This window comes from Ochotona princeps, chromosome 9 (genome assembly GCF_030435755.1).
Source record: "Ochotona princeps isolate mOchPri1 chromosome 9, mOchPri1.hap1, whole genome shotgun sequence".
NCBI classification, from domain to species: domain Eukaryota; kingdom Metazoa; phylum Chordata; class Mammalia; order Lagomorpha; family Ochotonidae; genus Ochotona; species Ochotona princeps.
Genome location: NC_080840.1, coordinates 67,923,094 through 67,950,985, shown reverse-complemented (window position 1 = coordinate 67,950,985; position 27,892 = coordinate 67,923,094). Strand labels below are relative to the sequence as shown.

At 43.0% G+C, this 27,892-nt stretch overlaps 1 protein-coding gene across 2 annotated transcripts; it reads right to left on the bottom strand.

Moving 5' to 3' along the window:
• Positions 1-110: 110 nt before the first annotated feature.
• Positions 111-27,892, bottom strand: E2F5 (E2F transcription factor 5). Of its 2 annotated transcripts, none has more exons than XM_058668769.1 (8): positions 27,535-27,892; positions 9,982-10,091; positions 9,048-9,210; positions 6,238-6,280; positions 5,016-5,080; positions 2,938-3,208; positions 1,175-1,222; positions 111-315 (listed from the first exon to the last, which is right to left on the bottom strand). In XM_058668769.1, the coding sequence occupies exons 1-8, from the start codon at positions 27,808-27,810 to the stop codon at positions 206-208; spliced, it is 1,086 nt and encodes a 361-aa protein (XP_058524752.1). In that variant the 5' UTR covers positions 27,811-27,892; the 3' UTR covers positions 111-205. The 2 variants fall into 2 exon arrangements, with proteins under 2 accessions (XP_058524752.1, XP_058524753.1); XM_058668770.1 differs by having other exon boundaries at positions 1,175-1,219.

The window sequence follows — 27,892 nt, the reverse complement described above, 5'->3', positions numbered from 1 at the left end:
TGGGGATCCCATGGGGATGAGGTTGAATAGTAAAGCCCTTTGTTTTCATGGTTGAAGTTTTGTGAAGTAAAAGAAAAGTATTAGGGAAGAATACTTCAGAATCAGTGAACTAAAAAGGTGTTACATTCATTAAATACTTAGGTTATTAAGAAGTCTAAATGTTACACAGTTAGAGGTAGATAGGAGTCCCAAATTTCCATGAAATCTAGTAGTTTAGTATCTGGACATCAAACAGGTCACACACTCCTTCATTGTCATCTAAATTAAAGTTGTAGTCATCTGCTGGGGTAGGAGAAAGCCGCAAGAGTGGAAACACTGTAAACAAAGAAATTCAGTGTTAAAGATAGAATACAATTACCTATATAGAAACTAACATAAAATATGCTCAAATGAATCAACCCAAATTAAGTTGCAACATGTCAACAAATGATCAAATTAATGACCTGTTTTATGTGTGATTTAGAAGATTTGCTTAAAGTAATATGTACACTGATGATTGATCCTAGTGTGGCTGAATTAATTTGTCACTGCAGTATTGATGATTTTAAAACACTAACTAACAAGTCTGTCCTTTGAAAACGGAAGTATGCACTAGATTTCCAAAGTCTAGTAATGTCCTTTCTATAAGTGGAAAATCCCTAAGTGGTTACTGTACCAAATTTAACTCCTATTACACTTCCTGGTCTCTGCTCCATTTGTTAGCAGAACCAGGACTCTGAATCCAAGAAGCAACAGCAAAGTGAAGCTCAGAGACAAATTATTCAGATAGTAGTTATTTTAAGAATTTTTTTCAGATTGGAAGCTGACATGGCTAAAGTTAGAAGTTTGGGGATTTCACAGTGGCAGTCTGAAATATGCCACGTTGTGAGTCTTCACAAAACTGGGTTTCAGATCCACTCATTTAGACATATTATCTTACTGCACTCTTTGGGACTACATTTGAAGTTTATTAAGTAAAGGTGATAAGTAGCCCCTCATGGATTCTTTCTCCTTGAAATGCAGAAAAAATACACTCTGAAGCACGGTTATTATTTACTGTGAGGTATTTTTAAGGGAGACTTTTCGTGAATCATCATACTAAAGCAATTAGAAAATACAGTCTCAAACTGTGTCACTTGTGACTTCTAGGAAAACAACGCTGATGTGTAAACAAGTACCACTGTAAATTACTTACCATCAGAAGACATTAACTCATCAATGATGTCTCCACTAATAGATCCTACTGAAAGTAGAAATATGATAAAGTTCAGTTACATTTCTGTTTACATACTTTAGTACTGAAACACCGGCAGCTTGACTGCGTGTAAAGTTGACTCCCTGCAACATTCTGGAAAGATCATTTTCATGAACATTACTGGTATTACTTATGCTTTCAAACTCAAGACCTAGACCAATCCTCATTCCATGAAACTCAACTGTCAGAAAGCGTAGGGTCTAATTTTCCTGGTCTCCAAATCTTAAAACTGCATCCTTTTTCATTCCTATTACCTTTCTTTCCAGATCACACACATTAAATATTACTTATTTTGCCTAAGAAGTTATTTCTCAATATGCTGTGTCATCCCTCTGTTTAAGCCTTGATGCTTTCCCACAGTTGCATAACTGCAAACTTCAAATGTTCAATTTCCACTTTGATCTCTACTTCCTAGAGCCTAAAGCATCTTCTGTCCTAATTCATTTTGTTCTGCTCACACAGTTCTAATTGCTATATTTCCCTGGTCAGTAATATTCACTGGATTAGTGACTGATATCCTAACTCATTAGTGTGATACTCCAGCCTTCTCAAGTCTGCCCCCAGGTTACTGGTTACTTTCCTCAGTTTCCAAACAAGATCATGTACAGAAGCTAACTGCTCAGTTCTCATTAAATGGTTAACTACTGTGAACTCTCCGAGGAGCAGCAAGGAAACATCCCATAGGTAAAGAATGAGGACTATGTACCTTACAGTCACTAACCACCTGCGCTGTGTCCTCTACATTAACACCATTCATCTTTCAGCAACGGAGAGACAAGCATGTTCCTTATGTTTGCAATCAAGAGTTGCTAGCTAAATGCCTGCCCACCAGAACCAGAAGAAACACATGCCAAGGAGATGTTTATGAATTTGGCAGTTATGGTCCCTACTCCTCCCACCCGACTTTTAGTGTTTTGGCTATTTGTCCACCTTCCCCATTTTTGTCACTTTGCAGATGAAATAATTAAGAAAGCAAGATATCATAAATAACTGGGAGTTGCAACCATTTGTCCACTCACAAACTAAGTCTCAGCAAAGAGGTTAATAGTCAAGAAAGAGGCGTAAGTCCACATGTGCTATATTTATTTTTAATGCCTTTTTGTGAAGGTAGTTATAATTTCAATTTCTTATCCTATACGTCTTAAGAAATAAAAGAGCCTCACCAAGTGAACCACAGATAAAAGCTGATGTATCTAAATAATAAAGAAAAGGCAACAAGTCTGACTTACTTAGCCCCAGAAACAGAATCCGAAGGGAAACAGTCACCTTTTGCACAGACGTCTCTTCCTTGCTCGGTATTCACTGTTAGCCAGCCTCAGCTCTGTTATCTTATCTGACTAGATATTTTTGACTTGTGTATCTCCCATACACAGGATGCAGCTTCAAAAGTTTGTGAAAATAAGACACATTTTCCATGAACGTTCTGAACCTCCTCACATATGAAACACATGTAGGCCTGTAGATTGGATCTTCCTTATACCTGTCCCCTTATACCTGTCCCAATGCTAAAGAAACTAGCCTATTACTGATACTGATACAAAATTTAAAAATATTAATATTGATTTTTTTAAATCTTACTATTTTGTCTCCTGTGTTGGGTAACATGACAGTACTTCAAAGATCAGATTCAGGAAGACTTCCCAATTCAATTTAACACACTATTTGTATTTTCCCCTAAGGTTTGAAGCGGGCCTGGAGCCTACCTGAAGGTATGTCTGTAGCAGGTGTCTGCTGGAGATGTGGACTTCTTTCAGAGGCAGGCTGCTCAGGCACATGCTGAGCGGCCCCGGGGGGTTTCTGTGGAGTCACTGGAGTGGAGGAGGACTGGGATGAAGGCTGGGTGAGGTCATCAGGTGGGGGAATGGGAAACACCACAGGCTTCGAGGAACTGGACTCTTTATTTATCAGCAGCACGTGGATAGGTCCTGAGTGACTCTTTAGATTGATCTGGTACTTCTTCTGACCATTCTGACCCTTTGAAGTTATTGGTATAAACATTACGAATTAATATTAACATTTCTAGCTACCTCAAAACACTGAAAACAAGACAAAAAAAAAAACTTTTATTGAGGACTAACCAAATTCACAAAATCACAAAGTCAAAATAGAAGGATAGAGACCAAAAGTAGGAAAGTACAACTTGTTTCCATTCAGTGAGTGCAAGCATACCTGATTTTTCTACTACAGAGATTTAAGCATAAAAGAAAGTAATTTCCATCCCAAGGCTTTAAACTAATATATATAATATAAATGCTTAAATACAAACTAATAAAATGAGGTGAAAAGTCAAATAATATAGTTATCTTTTTGGGCTCTTTTTTGGAGGGGAGCGGGGTGGGTTAGAACTTTCAGTTTTGGAAACATTGAATCTGAAGACAACTCATGAAACATACAGCAAAAAATTAGTGAAAGGTTAAGATTAATTTGTTAGGCAGATACACAGAGGGAAGGAGATACAGACAGGCAGAAAGATCTCTCATCCACTGGTTCACTCTCTAAATGACCGCAACGGCCAGAGCTGAGCTGATCCAAAGCCAACATCCAGGAGCTTCTTCGGGTCTCCAGTGTGGTCCAGAGACCCAACCGAGCACTTGCAGACAAAGGATTAGTCAGTTGTGCTATTGTGCCAACTTCACAATTCTTCTAAGTTGAACCTTTTTCCTCAGTCAGGATTTTTTATAAGTTTTACTTGTAGTCATTTTAATTGATTTTTTAAAAGATTTACTTATTTTTAATTAGAAAGACGGGTTTTACACAGAGAAGGAGAGACAAAGATCTTCCATCTTCTGGCTAACTCACCGCTGGAGCTGAACCCATTCAACACCAGGAGCTTCTTCCGGGTCTCCCACACGCGAGCAGGATCCCAAGGCTTTGGGCCATCTAGGCTACTGTGCCAGGCCCTTAACTGATTTTGAAAGATCATTGCAGGGCCTGGTGGGATGAGTCAGGGGCTAAATCCTCGCTTTTCACACGGAGATCCTATATGGGCGCCGGTCATGTCTCAGTTGCTCCACTTCGCATCCAGCTCCCTGCCTGAGGCCTGCGAAAGCAGCAGAGGATGCCCTAAAGCCTTGGGATGCTGCACCCACATGGGAGACCCAGAAGAGGCTCCTGGTTTCTGATGGGCTAAGTTCAGGCCATTGTGGCCACTTGGGTAGTGAACCAGCAAAAGAAAGATCTTTGTATCTCCTCTTTATTAAAGCTGCCTTTCCAATAAAAAAGAAAAAGAACATACAAGAAATAAATAAATAAAGCTAAAAGATTATTACAAATGCCATTATTTCTCCCGATATCCTCTGGCTGCAATAAAGTCAAGTTAAAAAACAAAAACGCGGTGACAGTACTGTGGAATAATAGGATAACCCATAGCCTGTAGGTCAGCATTCCATATGGGTGCTTGTTGGAATCCCAGCTGTTGCACTTCCCATCCAGTTCCAGCCTAACATGCCTGGAAAAGCAGTGGGAGGGCATCCCAAATACTTGGGCCCCTGCACCACATGGGAGACCTGGATGAAGTTCCTGGTGTCTGGCTTCAGTCTGGTATAACCCTGGCCCTTAGTGAACCGGCAGATGGAATAGTCCTCTCAGTTTCTCCCTCTCTGTAATTCTAGCTTTCCAATGAAACAAAACAAAAACAAACTACTTGTAATGAAAACATCAAATGAGGTTACTTATTCACTTCTAAAGTACAGAAGATATAAAATATCCAATAGTAAAACTTTCGCAAGAGGTAGTGCAGCAATTCAAAACTGCTTACACCAATCACTTACAGGATACCTACCATTTCTGGAATAGGTACCTCCAGCTGTGTACCAGAAGGTGCCTGAATGGCCAAAAGTGTATCACCTGGTCAAAAACATAAATAAAGAATATAGAGAAATGTGGCAAGAGTAACGTTCTGCAAGCAGAATGCTTGGGTTTAAAAACCAGGGTAGATGACCTTAGCTTTGGTTTTAAATTCTGCAAAATGGTAATTAAATGAGATAACTTAACTTTAGTACCTCTTAGGACACGATAAACATTCAGTGTTAGCTCTACTGTTTTCATTCACAAACACAATGCAGAATAATTTTGCTTTTATATCTGCCTCCTATAAAAGCTGTGGTTCTTAACCATTTTCACTTCAGTTTAATAATAACATTTACTTGAAATATTTAAACTACTTAAATGAGTTAGGACACTAGAGCTAGGTAAGAGAATATGAAATCTTGAAGGTAAGGGAATATATTCATGAAGTCCAAGTTAACAGGGTAACAGAAATTTCCCAACATCCTCAGAAAGCTTGGGAATTATGGAAAAATAAAACATTAAGTTAACATGTATTTCTAACACAGGCTAACATGAAAAATCAGATTGCACTTGACAAGAGCTCTTGGTATTTTGGGGGGTGGTGTTTAATACATAGGGCTGTCCTTTTGGTAGAACATACGTAATTAAATATATGTAAACTTTTACTAGTTTTTTTTTTTTTTTACTAATTTTTGACTTTACTAATGTTATCAGAATTTACTATCTCCCGTTTTTTTTTAATTACTACATAACGTCACTTCAAGAGGAGAAAAATGAAGAGGCTGGACTAGGATTGGGAGAAGTTTTTGGTTATGGAAAGCAGCAACCTAGGTCCTTGCTCCTTTAGGTTCCCCGGAGGGCCAGCACACGCGGTGTGTTTGTAAAAACAGTACTCATGACAGCCGTGGGCGCTGAGTGTGAGAAACATTCAATCCAGCTCTAATTTCCCTGCCCCTCTGCCCTCTCGCCTTCTCTCCACTCCCACACTCAACATGTGCCTGCCAACTGAGGCAACATCATGAAAAGCTGTTAAAAGCAGTTGTCATGAAAACACAAACAAATGTAGCAATCAACACACAGCACTGAAGAGTGAGAAAAATGTCCCAAACTCCTGACATGCTGCCTGAGGCTGGGTAAATGTGCAATTCTAAATCCCTCTACATTTAATAGGTTGGCCCAAGAAAACACATAAGAAAAAGTCTAACAGTACTTACCGTTAAAGCAGTTACAGATGTCTTCATGAGTTACATAGGAAAACGTACTGCCATAAGAGTTAAGGAACAGCATTTGTATCAAGGTTTAAGCATTTAAATGAATATATCTGAAGGCTAAAATAAGCAAATAGCCAAATGCATGAAGGGGTTGCCATACATGATCAAACAAGACAAGAAGTCTTCAGTTTAGAAAAGCAGAAGGAATCAGACTTCCTTTGCTCCAATTCTGATCACTGCCGCACCTGCAGACCCTTGGGAGAGAGAATAGTGCATTCTCTCTGGAGGCAGGGGCTTCTGAGAGAAGGAAATGGATAAGGGGCCATCAGCAGGAGTGCAGAGTAAAAACCTAAACTGAACATCCTGTGTCACCGTGATGTTTTATGAGACACTCAGTCCAGGTCAGCTACAACCGGAGACCAAGAGGAAAACACTACTCAGGTCCTGGAGACAGCAGGTGTGGCACGTCACACAGGCCCGTGTGGGAGAGACACCAGCGTGGTCAAAGGCAGGAGACAGAGGAAGAGAAAGCATTAAGTCAAACCCCAAGTGGAGTTTTCACAGAAGCAAGGAATGAAAGGGGGAACACTTAAGAATTAGAGTAATTGGGTCAATTCCAAGCTGTAGGAGGAACCTCTGGTAATCTGGCCTGGCCTGGCGATGAAGGCAGAGCGAATACTGCTTCCTGGGGTGTCAAATCCACAGAGGGGAGTGTGGCCCTGGAAAACTGTCAAAGTACCCAAGGTGTGCTCCACACTGAGCCTTCGATACTCTCCAAGAACTGCACCCCCCAGAAAGGTCCCTTCAGGCTTTCAAAAAATTTACAGATAACCACGTATGTAGTATACACACACACGTGTGTATGTCTGTGTGCATGTATAATATTCCTGAAGGATTTCCAAAAAACTAATGAAAAATACATGTTATAAAAACTTAGGTATGATTTTCCATTTTTTGCACCAAAATAAACATCCTGGAGCTCTTCTACCGTGTGTGTGTGTGTGTGTAACATACCATTATGGTTTGAGGAACTGGGAATGGCCAGAATCCTGTAAACCTGAACACCAAAGTCTAAGACCAACGAGGTTCAGTGGTCTTTGAATCTCAGGGCCCTACAGGGCACAGCTTGAAAACCTACATGTGGCCAAGCACAATGACTCGATTGACAGATCCTTCCCCTTTAATCACCAGGATGTCATGGAGGAGCCATTTCCTGTCCTGACTGCTTTACTTCCCATCCAGCTCCCTGCTTGTGGCCTGGGAAAACAGTGGAGGACGGCCCAAAGCCTTGGGAACCCTGCACCCGTGTGGGAGACCCACAAGAGGCTCCTGGCTCCTGGCTTCGGATCGGCTCAGCTCTGGCCTCCACAGCCATTTAGGGAGTAAACCAGTGGATGGAAGATCCTTCTCTCTGTTGATCTGCCTTTCCAGTAAAAATAATTAAATCTTTAAGGAAAAGAAAATGAAAACCTGCACGGTTCTCAAACCCATCAAGGATTTGTTCTATTTCTAGAAAGCGACCAGGAACTTATTCACCAAATCCATGACAATATGAAAAAGAAAACCATGTACTGTTTAAAATGGGTATAAGAGAAAATGTAAAATGTAGCTGAAGTTTTCCTAAGAGTGGAAGTCAAGTCACAAGCCAGGAGAATTTCAAGTATCTAAAAGACAAAGTGGTTTAGAAGAAATTAAAAGATTTTTGGTGTTAACACAATATGACAGATACGCAAACCTGGGATTCCTGCCTGCCACCAGAAGCTATCTGCAGGCCAGGACCGAGCAAAAGGACCTGGGACTGACTGGACTCCAGACTGCTGCCTCGTCAGACCAAAATTAATTTTTGAAAACCTTGAAAGTTGATGAATTTTTACCACTTCAGAACACTGAACATTAGTATTTAAAAGTATATCGCGGGCCCGGCGGCGTGGCCTAGCGGCTAAAGTCCTCGCCTTGAAAGCCCCGGGATCCCATATGGGTGCCGGTTCTAATCCCAGCAGCTCCACTTCCCATCCAGCTCCCTGCTTGTGGCCTGGGAAAGCAGTGGAGCACGGCCCAATGCACTGGGACACTGCACCCACGTGGGGGACCCGGAAGAGGCTCCAGGTTCCCGGCTTTGGATCTGCACGCACCGACCCGTTGAGGCTCACTTGGGCAGTGAATCATTGGACGGAAGATCTTCCTCTCTGTCTCTCCTCCTCTGTGTATATCTGGCTGTAATAAAAATGAATAAATCTTTAAAAAAATATATATACCTCTCTTTAAAAAAAATAAAAATATATCACTCTTACAAAGTTCTAATATTCATGACCCTTCTAAGCACTTCAGTTAGCATATTTCATTTTATCAAAGGATAGATTAAAAGTTACCTGATCTTTTTCCCCTGCAAATGAAACCTGGGAATTAATGGATAAACAGGTACAATCTTTAAACTATTGGTATGATTCACTAGAGAAGCATTAACAAAATTGAAATGTTCCCCATCCCTGGGTGATACTGGGGTGGTTGGGAGGCTAGGTATGGCTTCTCCTCTTACCCTCCCCCTGCCCCCACACCAAAAAACAGTCAGGAGAAATAGAAAATTTGGAAATAATTATCATACCCCACTTTTCCCTAACCCTTGACTCACCCCACTGTGATCAACTATGTTAACATCATCTAAAATAAAAATAAAATAAAAACTGAAATGTTATATTTACTTACAAAACTTAACTCTAGAATCATTTGAATAAAGTAACTGGGTTTCAGACTAAAAGTTATATTATAAGCATACAGATTGCTATATGTACATGTGTTAATTATTTGAAAGGATATCTATTATTAATGGAGTCATCCATCACATTTTTGATGCTTTGCTGGAGCCACAACTTCTGCTGATCAAGTTCTCTTTCCTTCAGTTCTAAATCTTCAATTTCAGTCTTAAGAAATTTCAGTCTATCTATGACTTCTTTAGTATTACAGCCAGCACCTACACCTCTTAAAAACATGTGAAAATTGATATTCCCAAATCAGATCTATCTTTACATCACTTAATTTTTCTATAGGCAGTAATATGAAATGAAATCTACACTTTGCTAAAACTCAAGATTAAAATTCTCAGAAAATTTTTCTGAAAATATTTTATCTTTCTGAAAATATCTGCTTATAAAATGTACTGACAAGAACAAATGAATTACAAAAAAAGTTCACAGTCTGCTCCAGAGTGTTTTCCGTCACCTGGGAGACCAGGCTGGTGATTCAGGCGCCAAAAAGATGTCAAAGTTACACAGTCAAAACTGGCAGCCTCATGAATACACCGCTTTTAACATTTTGGTGAAATTTCAGCTAAAAAAATAATAATAATAAAAAGAGGACAACTGAACACTTCCAAATAGACAATTATGCAACAGTTAAAACATTACAATTACTCCACTCAAGAATTTACAGGTACACATTTCTATGTGCAATACAGTCCTTAGTGGCAGGAGTTTTTTAGTTGGGTGACGATTCATTCAGAGGAGTTACAGTACAAAGCAGCATCAATGTTTGCCAAAGCAGTAACCGGAGGGAGAAAGTCAGACATGTACCCTAAGAACAGAATTGAGACAGCAGAGAACAAGGGGGCACTTCAGCCAGGGCTGATGGATACAGGGTTCCAAAGGACAAGGAGAGGCTGAGATAGAGCATCGAAATCTAAAAGGGCAAATGCTAGAAAAGTCACAGGGAAAAACTAAATGTTTTAGAATTGCATGCTGAATTGTAACTTACTTCCACTGGATACTATTTTTTGACTTTTTTTCAATGAGATCAATTCCTTCTAAGACATTGGTGATATCGTAAATTCTTCTTTTTTGCCTTACAGCCAAAGTGTCTGCAGCCTGCTTACGAAAATAAAGCAAACATAAAAAACAAATCATATTTTAAAGTAAAAAAGGGTTGATTATTAAGCTCACAGCATGAATGCCCAATCCCAAATTTGACCCCGTCAGTTGCTTGAGAACAATAGCTGGGTATGTTCAGAACATTGCAAATACCAAAGAAATTATTCCAGTTAAAAGGTAGCAGATGTTGGAATGGGAAAGAAAAGTGAAGGTCATGACACAAAGCCCACAAAAACAAAAGAACACAACGAAAATGATGCGTGCCACCTTAGGAACTACGCTGGAGGAAGAGCTAATGATTTCTACCTGTGTCGCTTCCTATCTGAGTTCTCTGTTCGTGTTCTCACCTAATGACAGCCTTCCTTACTTTTTGAAACCTAAAAAAATGTTATCTCCAGAATTGGCTTTTTTGGCAAGTAGGATCCTTGGGAGGGAAATTCTTTATTATATACCTTTTTGTAATACTTTGAAATTACATTTTAAAACTCCAATGAAAACAGCAATGAATCAAGCCATACCAAGATAAAGCATAAAAAGCAACAGCAAGAACAACGAAAACCCTAAACTCAGAGCACAGGGGCAGGCACTGCAGCACAACACTGAAGAAAGTCCGTGGAATACCAACATCCCACAGCAACTCGCCACTCCCCTTCCTATGCAGCTTCCTGTGGTGCATATCCTGGGAAACAGCAGGTGACGGTTCAAGTACACTGGTCACTGCCGCCAGTGGGGACCCGGAGAGTTCTGGGCTCCTGGTTTCTTTGTCCTGGCCCAGACCTGGCTCTTTGCAGGCATTTGCAGGAAGTAGAAATGAGAGGATCTCTCTCTCTCTTCCTCCCTCCCTCTAACTTTCAAATAAATAAATAAATAATTCCTAGAACAAAATTGTACTAGTAACTATTACATGGAAATGTATTAGATTCATTCATATAAAGTAAAATCAACAAAGACACTACGAACTGTCACATTACAAACAAATTCCAGGAATATAAGTTCCTCTAATTAGTTTTCACTCACATTTCTTACATTTGTTTCCCAATAAAAACTCATCACCCTACAAACTTTTTTCAGAATAGATTAGTTAACAATAACCTATCTTGAATGTGGACCTACAGTTTAAGGTTAATTGTAGCCACGGAAAACACATTTGTGATGCTGACAACTTGTCCGCACATTATCTAAATTAATGAGCAGGGTTTTAACTTCATAGGATTGGTAATGAGGCCTCCCAGGGCCTCAACGCTTTTATGCAAAAGGAGCTCCTTCCAACAGCCAAAGCAGCAAGTTAGCAAGTCTGATCTGCCTTTCCCAGGCACCAAGCACCTCACCACCTGCTGAACGCTCCTGAGGAACTGTGAGCACCTCAAGCTCTGGCTTCTTCTGAGCCTTGTGTTCCTGTATCTACATACTTACACATAAAAACATTCACAACCACAGCAACAGCCCACTCGCTTTGCTATTCCAACATGCTAACACAAACCACGCTGCAAGCATTGTCCTTTACCATCACGCAAAGTACTGTGACATTGAACCTTTGGCTCAAAATCTTTTAAAGTCTCTGACTTAGGCTTATTACTGTTTGTTAGTTATTTTAAAAAGATTTGTAGAGTTCTAGTTCATACGATATTACGATATTATCCCGATATTATTACGCGCAGCTAATTCCCACAACCTGGTTCTTTACCGTGAGCTGAAACACCAGACGCAACGAGGTATCTTTTGGAGGTTTTATTCCAACGGGGCAGGAATGGGTAGAGGGGAACGGGAGAGCAAAGAAAAGCAAGAGAGAGAAGGGAGAGAGAGGAGAGAGAGAGAAGAGAGGGAGAAGAGAGGGGTAAGAGCGGGGTAAGAGGGGGAGGGATAAGAGCCGGGATAAGAGCGCGAGCCGCACCTGGGGGAGCCTTTTTGTCAGCCAGGTATAGGGGGTGGGGATTGGGAGGGATTGAGGGCAGGCCCCCAGGGGATTGGCGCCTGCAGGTGAATGCCTAGGGATGATTGACAAGTGGGTGGAGTTGGGGAGGGGGCTGGAAGATTGGGGGGTGGGATTCAGGTGGAAAGCCAGGTTACATCCGATTGGTGGATAGCTAGGCCGGCGCGAACTTCATGAGCTGTGAGGAAGAAGGAATGGCGCCGGGTCCAGGGAAGGGTATTGGAATAACTCCTTACACTGTTTACCAGTCACAACATTATATTCTTGGTTTCAGTGACAAATGATTTCTATTTAAGCACATAAACATAAATGACCAATATAAACAGAACAAATCCCTTGAAGAGAATCCCTGTGAGGCTTTTAGCAGCTGCATCATTGCTGAGAAGTTAGTTCTAGAGTTGGACAAATAAAGATTAGATTCCAGCACTACTTCCTACCGTCAGCTGGTCCCTTAAACTCAGTAAGTTCCATTTATTTTCTTTTATAACACAGAATGATAACATATACCAAACAGGTAAACTGTGGGATTGGGCTGGATACTCTTGGTACAATGTGTGCTACACAGTTAATACTTAAATGTGGGCTAGTAACTGTAAGGAGTTATTCCAATATCCTTCCCTGGACCCGGCGCCATTCCTTCTTCCTCACAGCTCACGAAATTCCCGCCGGCCTAGCTATCCACCAATCAGATGTAATCTGGCATTCCACCTGAGAATCCCACCCCAATCTTCCAGCCCCTTCCCCAACTCCGCCCACTCACCAATCATCCCTAGGCATTCACCTGCGGGCACCAATCCCCTGGGGCCTGGCCTCAATCCCTCCCAATCCCCGCCCCCTACACCTGGCAGACAAAAAGGCCCCCCAGGTGCGGCTTGCTCTCTGGTCTCTCCCCTCTCTCTCTCTTCTCTCCCCCTCTTCTCTCTCTTGCCCTTCTTTCCGTATCTTCACCACCTCTACCAGGCTCCTTCCCCGTTGGAATAAACCTCTTAAGATACCTCCTTGCGTCTGGTAATTTCAGCTCACAGTAAAGAACCAGGTTGCGGGAATTAGCTGCGCGTAATAATATAATATCATATGAACTAGAACTCTCATCTCTTTTTAAATAACTAACAGTAACAGTTCATCATCAAATAAAGGTTGAAAGAGGATCCTGGAAAAGATTTCAGAGTTTGTGAGTACAGTGACTACTCCGTTTTATGTGCTATTTTAAAAAGTTAGGGAGTTTTTTGGGCTGGTGTTAGGCATATAGATTAAGCCTCCACCTGAAGCACTGGCACTGTCCCAGCAGCACTGTCCCAGCAGCTCCACTTCTGATCCAGCTTCCTGCAAATGTGCCTGGGAAAGCAGTGGAGGATGGCTAAGTGCTTGGTTCCTTGTACCCACCCACTTGGGAGACCTAGATGAAGCTCCTGATTCTGTACTGGCCCAACTCCAGCCATGTGCAGCCATTTGGGGAGTGACCTAATCTATCCCAGAAATCAGTCAGAGGCAGACTCTTGGAAGCTCGGGAGTCTATTCACCGGCCAGCAGGCCGTCCCGTTCCATTACACATGGAAGAGGGCAGCAGCCCCAATCAGCCTTGCTCAGGGGTTCTTGAGCAACAATCATCCACTTAACTGAGAACACTGGCACATGATACAAATCAGTCAACTGTTACATCAGTGCACAATACAAATTATGCAATCAGCTGTAGTGGTGTGGAACAGATACCCAGTTTAAGCATCATGCACTTCAAACTATCCAATCAGTAAGAGCTGTATCCCGCCAGAACCAGGCAAACCAGGCAAACAGGCAAATTGGTCCTTCCAATTCCACGTATAGAAACCAATTTGGGGCAATCAGTTTCTTGACTGAGCCATAAAAGAAAAGCAAGATCTCATCCTGGAATGAGATACCATCTTGTGATGAGCACTCCCTCCCGTCTCGGGGGTGTCCCAGAACCCAAGGTTATGGCAAACGTCAGCTTATGGACATGTCCCAAAAATGTTCCAGAAGATCTAGCCTTACTCCCACCATTTTGTATTGTCTGGGCTGTCACACCAGCAAACGGACGGTCTCTCTCCCTCTCTCTCTGAAATTCTCTTTCAAAAATAAATAAATCCTTTAACAAAATGTGTGAGTCTTGAAGCTTTATTAAATAACCTGAGATTTTCAACTATATTAAAATGAAGTCATGAATGCCCACCACTGCTGCCACCACCATCATCTTCACCAATTCATGTAACACATACTTCTTTCAAGGCTTGGTTCTGAGCCTTATGGGTACAACAGCAACAAAGTCCTGTCCTCAAAGACAGAAACATAGTTATTTTGCAAATAATTATGTTTAGAGGTAAGATGAATGCAACTATGTTAAGCAGGATGTTCAGAGCAGAGCCCTTTCACAATGTGACATTTGAACTGAAAGGATCAAGTGACTTATTTAAGTATATGTTAGAAGCAGAATCTGAACAAAGGGGCCAGCCAATACAAAGGTTCTTAAGTCACCAGCTTTTGTTCCCATCAATTAAAAGTCCCTGAAAGATTCTGAGCCTATGGATGACTGGACCTCATATATTTTATTAAAGATTTATTTATTTTTATAGGAAAGGCAAATTTACAGAGAGAAGGAGAGACAGAGAGAAGTCTTCCATCCACTGGTTCACACTCCAAATAGCCACAATGGCTGGAGTTGAGCTAATAATCTAAAGGCAGGAACTTCCTCAGGGTCTCCTACATGGGTGCAGAGGCCCAAGGCTTTGAGCCATCCTGCACTGCTTTCCCGGCTTATAAACAGGGAGCTGAACTGGAAATGGAGTAGTCAGGACCAAAACTGGTATCCAAAAAGGATGGAACATTAAGCTGTGAGCCTCCACTAGCCCTGGAGTTCACATTTTTAAAGGTTCTCTTACTACTGCATAGAGAAAATTCTTGTAAGACTGAAGTGGAAGAAAGAAGGCCAGTGAGAAGGCCATGGCAGAAACCCACAAAATCATGGCAGTGGCTTGGATGGAGGGGTACTGACAATGGTACTGAGAAATGAAATTCTGAGTAAATTTTTGAAGGTCAGCAAGCAGCAGGCCCTGAGAGAGAGAGGAGTCCAGGGTGATTCCACAGTCTTTTGAGTTGACCAGTCACAGACAGGGACTACTACAGGTTGAATCGGGGTGAGCCACTGGAAATCAGGATCTTGACCCTGGACATTTTTCTGATACTGAAGGGAAGAAATCAAGACCACTGTATTGGCAAGTGTGTGAAATAGGAATGAGGCCCTCATGTGTGGCAGAAATTCAGTAGTCATCAGAGAACAGACATTGTAGGCCACTAGACAGAACTCCCTGGATTCACCTGGGAGGTAAGGAAGGAGCAGGGCTCATTGATAGCCATTACTGACGATCAATGAATAGATGAGCTTCCTGCACAGAAGTAGCAGAAGCAGAAGGGTGGAGTTTTGGCATTCAAAGGAGCAAAGTCTAAGAAAGACCATACCATGCACTGCCGTTAGGGCAAGTCACCAGAACTGACCAATGAGGGCAGAGGGTAAGGTACAGTGAACTAACCAGTGGCATGCGAAGCCTTCATCCCATAACAGAATCCCTGGGATCAAGTCCATCTCCAAACCCAGTTCAACTTCCTGCTAATCTGTTTGGGAGGGAGCATCTGACCCAAGTACTTGATTTTTGCCACCCTTGTGGGAGACCCAGGTGGAGTTCCTATCTCCTAGCTTAGGCCTAGCACAGCCCTACCTGATGTGACCACTTATGGAGAATAATTTAAGAAGGTGTAGGGCCGGTGCAATGGCTCAAATGGCTAATCCTCCAACTCCAAGCGAGGCATCCTATATTGGCACTGGTTCATGGCCTGACTATGCCATTTCCCACTCAGCTTCCTGCTTGTGGCCTGAGAAAACAGCAGAGGATGGCCCAAATCCTTGGGACCCTGTACCCAAATGGGAGACCTGGAAGAATCTCCTGGCACCTGGCTTCAGATCAGCTCAGCTCAGATCAGCTCTGGCCATTGAGGCCATTTGGGGAGTGAACCAGCAGATGGAGTTTCTATCTGTCCCTCTCTCTGTAAATCTTTCTAACAAAAATAAATAAATTTAAAAACAAAAAAAAAACCCATGATCAGTGAATTTGTCCTTGGGAAGATCCCTCGAGATCCTGACCATAGCTCTTCTGGTAGAGGGATGTAGACCAAAGCCTTAACGGAGACATTTTAAGAAAGAGAACAAAGCTGCTTTACATTTTCTCATCACTACTGAAGTGGGGAGTGGGCTGGTGATGGAAATGACTGATGGTTGAAGAGACAAGGTGTGAAATATTTATGTATAGGAGCTAGAGAGCCGACGGGGGAAAGGAATGCTGGGCAACGTTGCTAACACTTTCAGGTTGGTGATCATGGATTTAAAGCGCACCTTCGATCAGCCCTGGAGGAGTGTGCACAAGAGACCAGGGGCAGGGCCTTCCTGTTTTATTTGCCTGCCAATGTAGCTGTGAAACAGATGCACATGTGCATGTTTTGTGTCAAGTTTATTTAACAAAGTGACGGCTACTCTAACAGGACTTGATCTGTATAGTTGTAAGGAAGCATTTAATTCTATTATATCAATTTAATTGTCACAAACAAATAAAAATAACCATCTGAAAGAAACAATTCTCCCCTCCAAATATTAAATTCTACAAAATCTACAGACGGGACAAAGTTAAGGCATATCATGTTTTTAAGAGGTGGACAAGAAAACCAGGGCAGCTAAGAGACAGTATGAAAAATCACGAAGCCTCACCCCTTTACTTCAACAAACAAGTCCAGTAAAACCCAGCGCTCTGAGGAAAGGGAGGAGATTATGCAGCAGTTTATCTAAGTTAGGACTAGCTGAGGCTCAGTTGCTCAGGGTGATGTTCTGACAGAGCAGGACACTGTGTTCCAAAAGGCCAACGGTAGACAGCAAGTTCTAAGCAGCACTGACTTTCAGGTTCTCCATCTGCAAAGCAGCTGTTTTACTCTCTTCTGGGACCATAAGTCTGAACTCAACATTACAACAGAGCCCTGTGAGGTAGTCTAGTGGCTAAAGTCCTCACCTTGCATGCACCAAGATTGCACATGGGTGCCAGTTTGCATCCCGGCTGCTCCACTTCCCATCCGCTCCCTTCTTGTAGCCTGGGAAAGCAGTCAAGGATGGCCCAAAGCCTTGGGACCCTGCATCCATGTGCAGAAGAAGCTCATGGCTCCTGGCTTCAGATCGGCTCAGCTCTGGCCATTATGGCCACTTGGAGAGCGAATCAGTGGAAGGAAGATCTTCCTCTCTGTATCTCTTCTATGAAAATCTGACTTTCCACTAAAAATAAATAAATCTTAAAAAAAAAAGTAGAGCGTGGAGGTTCACGACCTAAAATCAAACATGTGCAACAGAAACACATAAAACCAATTAGCTGCAAGTGGAAGGAGTCCATTGTAATCTACCACAATCGCCTGTAAGACAATTTCACAAGGATTTAAAAAGCAAAAAACAAGGGTGGGCAACTGCCCAGGTGGTTAAAATGCCTTCCTAACATATCATTACACTGGGGTTCAAGCACTGGCTCTAATTCTCATTCCGTCCTCCTGCTAAAAGGAACCAAGGGAGGCAACAGTGATGGCTCAAACAGCTGGGCTGCTGTTCCCCTCCTGGAGGTTTCGGCTCCTGGCTTTGCCCTGACCGAGTTCTGGCAGCTGCAGGCATCTGGGGAGTAAACCAGCAAACAGAGATCTGTCTCCATATCTGTGCTGCTCTAAAGTTTTTAAAATTATGGAGCTGGCACTGTGATGCAGCATGCTTGTCATCCACCTGCAGTCTGGCATGCCATATGCGCACTGGTTAGAGTCCCGGCTCCTTCAATTCTGATCCAGTTCCCTGCTTACTGACTGGGAAAGCAGTTAAGACTGACCTAAAGCCTTGGGATCCCGCACCCATGTGGGAGACCCAGAAGTTCTGGCTCCCAGCTTCAGACAAGCCAAGCTCTGGCAGTTGTGGCCACTTGGGGAATGAATCAGTAGATAACGGATCTCTGTCTCCATCTCTCTAACTCTGCCTTTCAAAATGAAGAAAAAAAATGCATTGAGAGGTTTCAAAATTAGCTAACAAAATACTTGAGTAAGCTCATCTTCAAATGTGCCATGAAGTTTTGTGTTGATCTACTCCATGGCAAAGCTGGGGCTATTACCTAATTTGAAACACTGCTAATGGTAATTACTGTGTAGCATGTTTGATTTCAATCCACAGTAAGAACTTTTTATAAGGTGATAATTAGGATAAATATGTAATAGGATCTTAAGATATCATCAAGTGCTCAAACAACTTTTTAAAGCAGGAGCTCTTCCTGTTTTACAGGAAAAGCCTTAGAAAATCAATTAGTAATCTAGGTAGGAGTTAGTGCCAATTATAAATTCATGAAATTAATTTGTGGCAAAACGGTTTTAGATGGACTTACGCAATTTTTAAACATTTCAGATAAATTTAGTATACAACCAAATGTTCCAAGTTATGTGGCTGCACAGAGTAATTCTACTAACACTGGTCCACTGAAGGTTTCCTATGGAGTGTATACAATGGTTTTCATTTCTACTTGTCTATTTGTTAGAAAAAGAAAATAAATACACACACATATAAGGTTTTAGGGCTGTAGCCTACACTTTATGAGGTTTTAAAAAAATGACACAAGTGTTGTAAGAGGTGGGAAAAAGGAGATTACTTAAGGTGGGGACCCAAAGAGATCCTGAAGAGGCCACAGTGTGCATTCACTGAGTCTATAGGAACCATAAAATCAACAAGGAAATTAAATACCAAAGAAAAAAAAAAGCAGTTGAAAGACACAAAGGCTCCTTCCAGAAGCAGCACTAACTACATAACAAGTATTTCAACTCTCTCAAAGCCCTACCCCAAAGGAATGTCTTGTAAAGCCTTCAGTGGTTAAGCTACTGCAAACTAACTGCTTCTATACTCAGTGTTTTGCAATGCATAGGCTTTACGGTTTTTCCCTGATTTTTATTTTTAATAAACAGTGCATATGCTTTTAAAGAGAAACTTTAACTGTCTTATTCAAGTCACCAGAAAGTATTCCAAAGAAAAGAGATATCTGATAAAATGTCTATTTAACTAGGAAAATTGTGTGAAATTTATGAATATCTTGAGCTACTGAAACAGAAAAACGCATTCAGTATTCTCAGTTTAAGAGGATAAGGACAGCTATGGCCCATTCTGAAAAATTTTCCAACCAAAATGGTTGCATATATTCTAGTAAGAAATGTTATTAATAAAGATAAAATCTTCACCTTGTCTGAAAACAAGTAATGGGGTGAAATCCAATTGGATAAGCATGGTTTTATGATACTTGGACCCTGTATCCTCAAGAATATACTAATAACAGGTAAATCTCTATGTAATTGGTTGTAGTCCATATTCTTAACTTAGAAAGTGAAAACACATCACTGAGTTTTGGACCCTGGGAACCAAACCTTAAACACACAGGCCTTTGGAGACCCGTCAGTATTCAAGCTACCGCACAATCTAAAACTCTCAACAGGATTAGAGTAAAAATGAACCATGATTGGAGACAAATCCAGCTTTCAGCTTAGCTGCCTTCACAACTGATTAGCACCCCATGCCAGATGAACTGAAGAATCTGTCTCAAGCTCATGAGCACACACAGCAAAATGTCAAAATTGTCGGTCACCTGGAACTTACAAATGGCAAATCTATTTCATATAAAAGGACAAGACAGATTGGACTAAAGCAGGAAAAAAGCACAGAATTAACATCAAAATATTGTTAACAGTCTTTTTAAAAAAAATCACATTGTAATGAGTTAATAATGAAATAATTCAAAGGAATGCAAATCAAAACTATGAAAAAAATGTGTCTATGACACGAAGACTTGTAATGAATATTCACAGCCGTATTAATCACAGCCAGGGCTGGGATGCTGTGGCCGGTGCTGGAGTGCCTATTCTGAGTCACGACTCTCCTCCCGCTTGTGACCCAGCTTCCTTTTAAAGCACACCCTTGGAGGCAGCAGGCGATGGCAACTACTTGGGTCCCTACCATGCGTGTGGGAGACCCACACCGAGTTCTGCACAGCCACCTTGCAGTCATGGCATCTGAGCATTTGAGGAGTGAACCACCAAATGGCAGATCTCTGCCAGCCTTTCTGCCTTTCAAATAAAGTGAAATAAATAATAACCTGAAAATTACAATAGCAGCCAAATATTACAAACAGCAGATGAGAAATGAATGTGATTAGTTTTATGAAGTTGAACAAAAATCATTATTACACATCAGTTTTCCGAATCTGCTAAATCAGTGTATACAGAATTCCTAATATTGATCTTTCCTGTTAACTACTGTTTATCTAACATACATTTACTATGTGCCAAGTACTATACGTGCTTTGAAAGCAAAATACATTTTAGCAGTTTCTTTTTTTAAAAAAAGATCTATTGGGCCCGGCAGCGTGGCCTAGCGGCTAAAGTCCTCGCCTTAAAAGCCCCGGGATCCCATATGGCCGCCGGTTCTAATCCCGGCAGCTCCACTTCCCATCTAGCTCCCTGCTTGTGGCCTGGGAAAGCAGTTGAGGACGGGACACTGCACCCACGTGGGAGACCCGGAAGAGGTTCCAGGTTCCCGGCATCGGATCGGCATGTACCGGCCCGCTGCGGCTCACTTGGGGAGTGAATCATCGGACGGAAGATCTTCCTCTCTGTCTCTCCTCCTCTGTGTATATCTGGCTGTAATAAAATGAATAAATCTTTAAAAAAAAAAAGATCTATTTTATTTTATTGGAAAGTCAGATATGCAGAGAGGAGGAGACACAGAAAGGAAGATCTTCCGTCCGATGATGTACCTCCCAAGTGGCCACTGCAATGGCCATAGCTGAGCCAATCCAAAGCCAGGAGCCAGGAGCTTCTTTCCAGGTTTCCCATGCATGTGCAGGGTCCCGGATGGGCAGAGGGGCCACCGGGATTAAAACTGGCACCCATATGGGATCCTAGTACATGCAAGGCAAGGACTTTAGCCACTAGGCTACCATATTGGGCTAGCAGTTCTGTAGTAACTTTTCTCACTTTACAAATGAAGAAACTGAGGCTCAGACTGACAGTACTTTGAAAGGTCACAGGAAAACAAATTAAATATGGAGTTGATTTTGGTGACAAAAAAATAGAAATCTATGAGTATTCTCATAATTCACATTTTTCCATAAACTTTAAAAAATATATTTATTCTGCTTGAAAGTCAGAATTAGAGAGAGAGATGAGACAGATAAAGATCTTCCATCCACTGGTTCACTCCCCAAATGGCAGCAACACTTGGCTGAGCCAATCTGAAACTGGGAGCCAGGAGCTTTACCTGAGATTCCCATGAGGATGTAGGAGACCAATGCTTGGCAGCATCCTTCGGTGCTTTCCCAGGCCAAAGCAGACAGCTGCATCGAAGTGGAGCAGCCGAGACAGGAAGCGGCGCCCATAATGGGATGCCAGTACTACAGGAGGAGAATTAGCTTTTTGTGCCACCGCTGCCTTCCAGGAAACTTCTCTAGATTCTTCCTAAATTGCTCAAGGACATTGACCATGCTGTAATTCTGCCTTTCAAATAAAAATAAATAAATCTTTATTTTTAAAAAGTTTCAAAGCATTGTTCACTGATCAGAATCAGAAGCTCAGAATTAGTATATTATGTTGTTGGAAAGCTAGAAAATGAGAATGACAAGCTTCCCCCTCCCCTGTTTTCTTTCAAAAGAACGCTAAAGACAGCACGTTAGCAGTAGGTTCATCTTTTGCTTAGCATGGTGGTTCACACGGAGCTCCTATTTCTCTCACAGTATATACTGGGTAAATCTCTTACCCTCTTTTAGCTTCAATTTCTTAGCAAAATGGCGCTATAGCAACTCCTTTGTCGTTTTGCTACATGGATTAATAACAGTGCCAGCTGTTTAGTATCAGCTACTAGTAATAATTTTTAATAGTGTTGTAAGGTATTTTTTTTTCCATTCAGCTCAATCTCTTGCATTTAATAACCGAGCCCGGGAATACATGCATTCAGATTAGCATTATATAGGTATCACTGACAGACTGCATTTTAATGCAGCTTTAGGTTCACAGAAAAATTAAGTACAGGAAATTTCCAATAGCTCTTTCAGACACACAACCTCTTCCATTGTCAACATCCACCTCAGCGTGTTAGACTCAAAGAACCTACGCTCACACCTGTATCAGCCACAGTACACAACCCAACACTAGGCTTCACTCCTGCTGGTGTCCATTCTGTGGGCTCTGACAAATGTTGGATGACACGTGTCCAACAGAGAACAGTTTCACTGCCCTGAAAATCCCCCATCCTTATTTATTTCCTGCCACAGCAACCACTAGTATTTTGTCTCTAGAGTTCTATGTTTTCCATTTGAAGTATCTGCTTTTCATTGCCTAAATGGTCACAACAACCAGGTTTAGTTCAAACGGAAAGCTGGAAACAGAATCTTCAGCCAGCTCTCCCACCGAGGTGGCAGGGAGCCAATCTGCTGCTTCTCCAGGCACCGGAGCAGGAAGCCGGGTCACAGTGAAAGAGCCAGGATCGGAGCTGACACATGGATACCAGATTCTGGCATCCCAAGTGGTGGCTTAACGCACTGTGCCACAGGTCAGTGCCTCTATTATAGAAATCCCTACGGTATGTAGACTTTCCAGATGAGCTTTTTTCAACCTAATAATACGTACTTAATGTCTTCACATGGCTTGATAGCCCACTTCTTTTTAGCACTGAATAATATTGGCTAGAGGTAGCAGTTTATCTGGTCAACAACTAAAGGACACCATGGTCGCTTCCAAGTTTTAGGATTATAAGGTAAAACTGCTATGAATGATTGTGTAGATATAAGTTTCAACTCATTTGGTCAAACTCCGAAGAGCATGATACCAGATCATACGATCAAGACTGTCGATTCCAAAGTGGTTTTGCCATTTTGTATTCTCACCAGCAATAAATGAGACTTCCTGTTACATCACATCCTTGCTGGCATTTCCGCTAGTGCTAGCAGTTTGAATTTGCACCATTCTAACAGGTGTCGAGTGCTAAAAGCAGAGTACACAATTCAGCTATACTAATTCCATCCACAATACTTCATCTTGCAAAACTGAAACTCTACACCTGTTCCACAAAGCGCCACAGTGGGTTGGTTTACACGTTAATGTTTTCTCACTGGTGACTAGGACGACCAAGGCCCGGGCACCAACTGATCTGCCTTCTTCTGAGACCCCTTTCAACCCAGACAGTACCTTCCCGCTGTGTCGTCAGGGTCTTCACAGTGTGAGGGCATCCCTGGGGTCTCTCTGGGTGTGCCACTTTCTCCCTTCTCATAAGGGACACTCAACACACTGGAGGAGGGCCTGCCCCAATAGGTTCATTTAACTCCATCATCTTTGCAAAAGTCCTGCCTCCACCATCACACTCTGAGGCACCAGTAATTAAGACATCAATATATGACTTTGAGGAGTATCACTAAACAACTGACATTGTCTCCTCCTGGCAAATACACTTCTATGAATCTAACCACTCCATACACATGACCTAAGTGGAACCACACAGTATTTGTTTTTATGACTGGCTTATCTCATTTAGCATTTCCCTACAGCTTACTTGTTCTATAGTGTATGTTAGAATTTTCATATCACTTTTTAAAGCTGAAAAATCTTCCATTGTATGTTTACTTCCTATTTTATCCACTGATAGAAATGTGGTGCTCCCACATTTTGGCTGCTATAAATGTCGCTATGAGCATGGCTGTGCAAGTATCTGCTAAAGCCTTGTTTCCAAGTCTTACAATACACACCCACGGATTGAAATCTCCTGGGATTTTTAAGCACGCAATTGAGTCCAGCCGACCCAATTCATCTATCTCTGCTTAAGCTAACTGCATGTAAGAATCAGTACAAGTTGCATGTATTTCGTACATACAGTTTAAGGGCACACAATGTTTCCTACATTCTCTTTCTCACTCTTTAAATTTATTACAACACACTTCCAATTTACTTTGTAATCACATGCCTACCTCTCCACTAAATAATTTAACAAGTATTAAGGAGAATATTAAGAAGAACCAGTTTATTGTAAGGTTAAATTACTCATTTCTTCCAAAATGTGTGACAATTAGGTTATCATAAATGGGTACAAATCAGGGACCTGTGACATAAGAAACACACTAATCCAGGTATCATTCAGATAACTGATGACTTACATAATTATACAAGAGTCCAGATCATGCTTTTAAAAGTTCATGGTCCAATGGGCCCGGCACGATATCATAGTGGTTAAGGTCCTCGCCTTGAATGTGTCGGATTCCCATATGGGCACCGGTTCTAATCCCGGCAGCTTCACTTCCAATCCAGCTCCCTAAAACAGCCCAAAGCCCTGGGTCCCTGCACGTGCATGGGAGACCTGGAAAGAAGCTCCTGGCTCCTGGCTTTAGATTGGCTCAGCTATGGCCGTTGCAGTCACTGGGGAGTGAACTACTGGACAGAAGATCTTCCTCTCTGCCTCTCCTCCTCTCTGTATATTTGAGTTTCCAATGAACGTGGCGCACAGCAGGTTAATCCTCCACCTGCAGTACCAGCCTGCCATATTTGCACCAGTTTGTTTTGCAGCTGCTCCACTTTCGGTTCAACTCCATCACGGCCTGGAAAGCAATGGAGAATGGCCAGAGGCTGGGTCCCTGCACCACGTGGGGGACCTGGAAGAAGGTCCTGGCTGGCTAGCGTCAAATCTTGGCTCCTTCTACTATAAGATACTTGGAAAGTTACTAAACCTGTCTTGCTTATTTAACCTAGTAATTTTCCCAACCGTGAAATGGTGATATCAGGTTCAAAAACTTCCACTGGCAAGAGCACAAAATGGGTTAGCAGATGTAAAATACCTGAAATATAGTAAGGTTTCCATAAGTACTAACTACATTAACAGCATAAACTGGCAAACTGTTTATCCAAATGCAATTACTCAATTTACCTGAAAGGAAAGAGGGAAGGGAAGAGAAAGGAAGGGAAGAGGGGAGAGGGAAGGGAAGAGGGAAGGGAAAATAAAGAAAGGCACTATCCCACCTCCACTGCTGCAAATCAATCTAATGCAACAGAAGTGGGGAGGTATTAGAGAAAAATTTCCTCAAATGACTTCCAATGTGTTTCTAGTCCTTCCTAATTGTTAAATTATTCCAGAACAGCTTTATTAAGAAGACTTACCTGCTTTGTTTAGCTATGCCCTCAATCAGTTATATTTTTAAAAATAAACATCACTAAAAGCCAAAGTGAGGTTGTTCTTTCCTTTAGTGGTCTACATTAGAAAACCGAATCTGCGAAGGCTTGCTTGGAGTATGGCTCCCTCCCTCAGGTGGATTGTTAAATTCCCAAGTTCCAAGTTGATGACGGTATGATGAGAATGGAAATTCATGCAATACCTCTGAGCTATCCTGGGGTGAGCCTGGTGGGAGGTCCTTGGGTCTCTGGCTGTATGCCTTTGAAAGGTAGTTAGAGAGGACTGGCTCTAAAAGCTTAATTTTGGTCCAACCACCCCCGGCTTCCTGGCTCACCATGTCATCCTTCCTCTGTATTAGCTCCATCATACCCATCCGTGGACCTCCCACCAGGCACCAAGCCAACGTGGCTTTACGCAGCTCTCACTTTTCGGGCTAAGGAAACTTAAATTCCATTTTCCCTGACCTTTCCGAAGTGCTCCTGTACATCAATGAAAAATACTTCAGCAAAATGCATATACATTCTTCAGAGAAAAAGCATGGCATGCCAAACAAGTCTTCTAGAAAGTCATGGAATACAATGAGACATTACTGCAGGAATCTTTAAGTTCCGGGGCAGATTCAGGATGAAGGAGATCATCTCTGCAGGAAACAGCAGACTGCACCCCACTCGCCCCTCAGGGACTTCCACAGATCAAACTCCAGTCCAACCGGCGCAGGCGAAGCATGGCCACAGTTCAGTCCCAGCTGGAAGCGTATTGAGGCAGAAGCCCTCCAAATTCAGGTTTTTTTTTTATCTAAAACATATCCCCCTACACCTCCCTATTAAACTCAAAATCTACACCGCAACTTTTATGTTTTTAAATAGCAGTCTATGATCTTGAGTTTTGCAGATTTTCTCTGATGACCTTAAGTGTTCTTGAGAAATTTTTCAAACAATCCATTTTAATTCACTACCCACAGTATAATATGTGCCATAAAGCACTTTTGGAGAGAGTGGGAAAAAAGAGGTATGGAAGGAAAAAAGAAAACATGGAACTTGGAAAGGTGGGAAAAAGATTTATATCAAAATTATATCAAGATAGCAGAAACTACTTCCCCAAATATGTGCTCCATCTCCATTAAGCAGAACAATTCAGCTGCTACAGCCAGGGGGAGGAGGACGCTGTGGAAGGCACACTTTCTGCTCGGTTACCCGGACAGTCAATACCCATGGAACTGTCTCGCCCTCCTCTCAGGGGTGGTGGGCCTGGTGCCCCTCCGGAGATGGGACTTCTGCCACTGGGCATGGCTTCGAGGTTGGCACCTCCCCTGAGTGCTGGCGCCAATTTCCCCAGCGACCGCTGCACCTGTGCAGTAGTAACATTTTTGTTTGCTCGTAAAGCTATGGTCCTTAAACTTGGCGTGGCGGATTTTAGTTCAATTGGTCACATTCACACGTATCCATATTCTCAGTCTGCCTCTCTCCCTCAGTTGTGGAATCCTTCCAAATTCCACGCGGACGGTTAAGTCATTCTGCAGCACCAGGCGAACTGGATGCGCGGTGTTGTTGGCAAACTCCGGGCTGTGGCCAAGGGCTAAACCCACGTTCTCACGAAACTATACGGACTTCACTGAGCGCTCCCACCTGCCTGGGTGAATCTTACAAATCATCCCCTCACCTTTCGAAATCGTTCCTGGCCGCCAGATTAATTCACTAACCAAATATGCTTTCCTCATCACCAAAGTGCTGAAAGGAAGTATATATGAAAAGGGGGTAGGGAGTATTATTGTGATTATTATTTTAATGAGGACTACGGAAAGTTCATTTCTTGTCTGCAACAGAGAGCACCCTGGGCCTTCTGTTTTAAACAACAGCGTTCCGAGAATCCCAACAGCAACCGAGTCCCCAGGGTGTCTGCAGGCAAAGCGCCCGGCCACCGAGCCTTCGCCGCAGGTGGATGCCGAGCTGCAGATCTCGCTCCAGGAGTCCCAAGGCAGCGCCGCCCTGCACGCGGCCTCGAGCTCCCGGGCTCTTTGTCGAGAGCCCCCCGCGCGCCGCGCCAGACCCCATTGGGTAGGCGGCCCGGAGAGGTTAACCGGGTCCCTGCGCCCTCCCCGGACCCGGCGTCCGTCAGCCACATGGCCAGGGTTTTTCTGCTCCCGCGGTGCCCGCGGGGCGCGCCCACACCGTGCCGCACGACCCACGCGGCGAGGGGGGCCGGGCTTCTCCTCAGGCCACACGCCCTGCAGTCCGCCCCCCACTCCCGCCTCCCAGGCTCACCGCTTTGAGATCCAAGACGCCGTCCTTGGCTTCCTGCAGCAACGACACGAACTTGGTGGTGAGCAGTCCCAGGCTCTTCTCGTGCCTGCTGCTGCCGCCGCCGCCACCACCACCACCGGCACCACTACCACCGCCGCCCCCGCTGCCGCCCGCGCTCCCGGGGTGCTGTGGCGGTTGTGGAGGATGTGGTGGAGGCTGCGGAGGCTGCGGCTGTGGACGTTGCCCTTGCCCCGGCGGCGCCTGCTGGCCGGAGCTCGCGGGCTCCGCCGCCGCCATCGCGTCCCGGTGCCGCGGTGGCCCGGCCCCGGCGCCCCGCCGCTCGCCCGCTCCGCTCGGGGCCACCTGCGTGCGGGGTGCT

Bases quoted from the DNA above. Each gene is read 5' to 3' on its own strand.
- E2F5 (XM_058668769.1), bottom strand. From the start codon at position 27,810: ATGGCGGCGGCGGAGCCCGCGAGCTCCGGCCAGCAGGCGCCGCCGGGG. The intron at 10,092-27,534 runs GTGAGCCTGGGA...TTTCGTAAGCAG, and splicing joins GCGTCTTGGATCTCAAAGCG to GCTGCAGACACTTTGGCTGT. The intron at 6,281-9,047 runs TATCCTTTCAAA...TATGGCAGTACG, and splicing joins ATGACTCCATTAATAATAGA to TTTTCCTATGTAACTCATGA.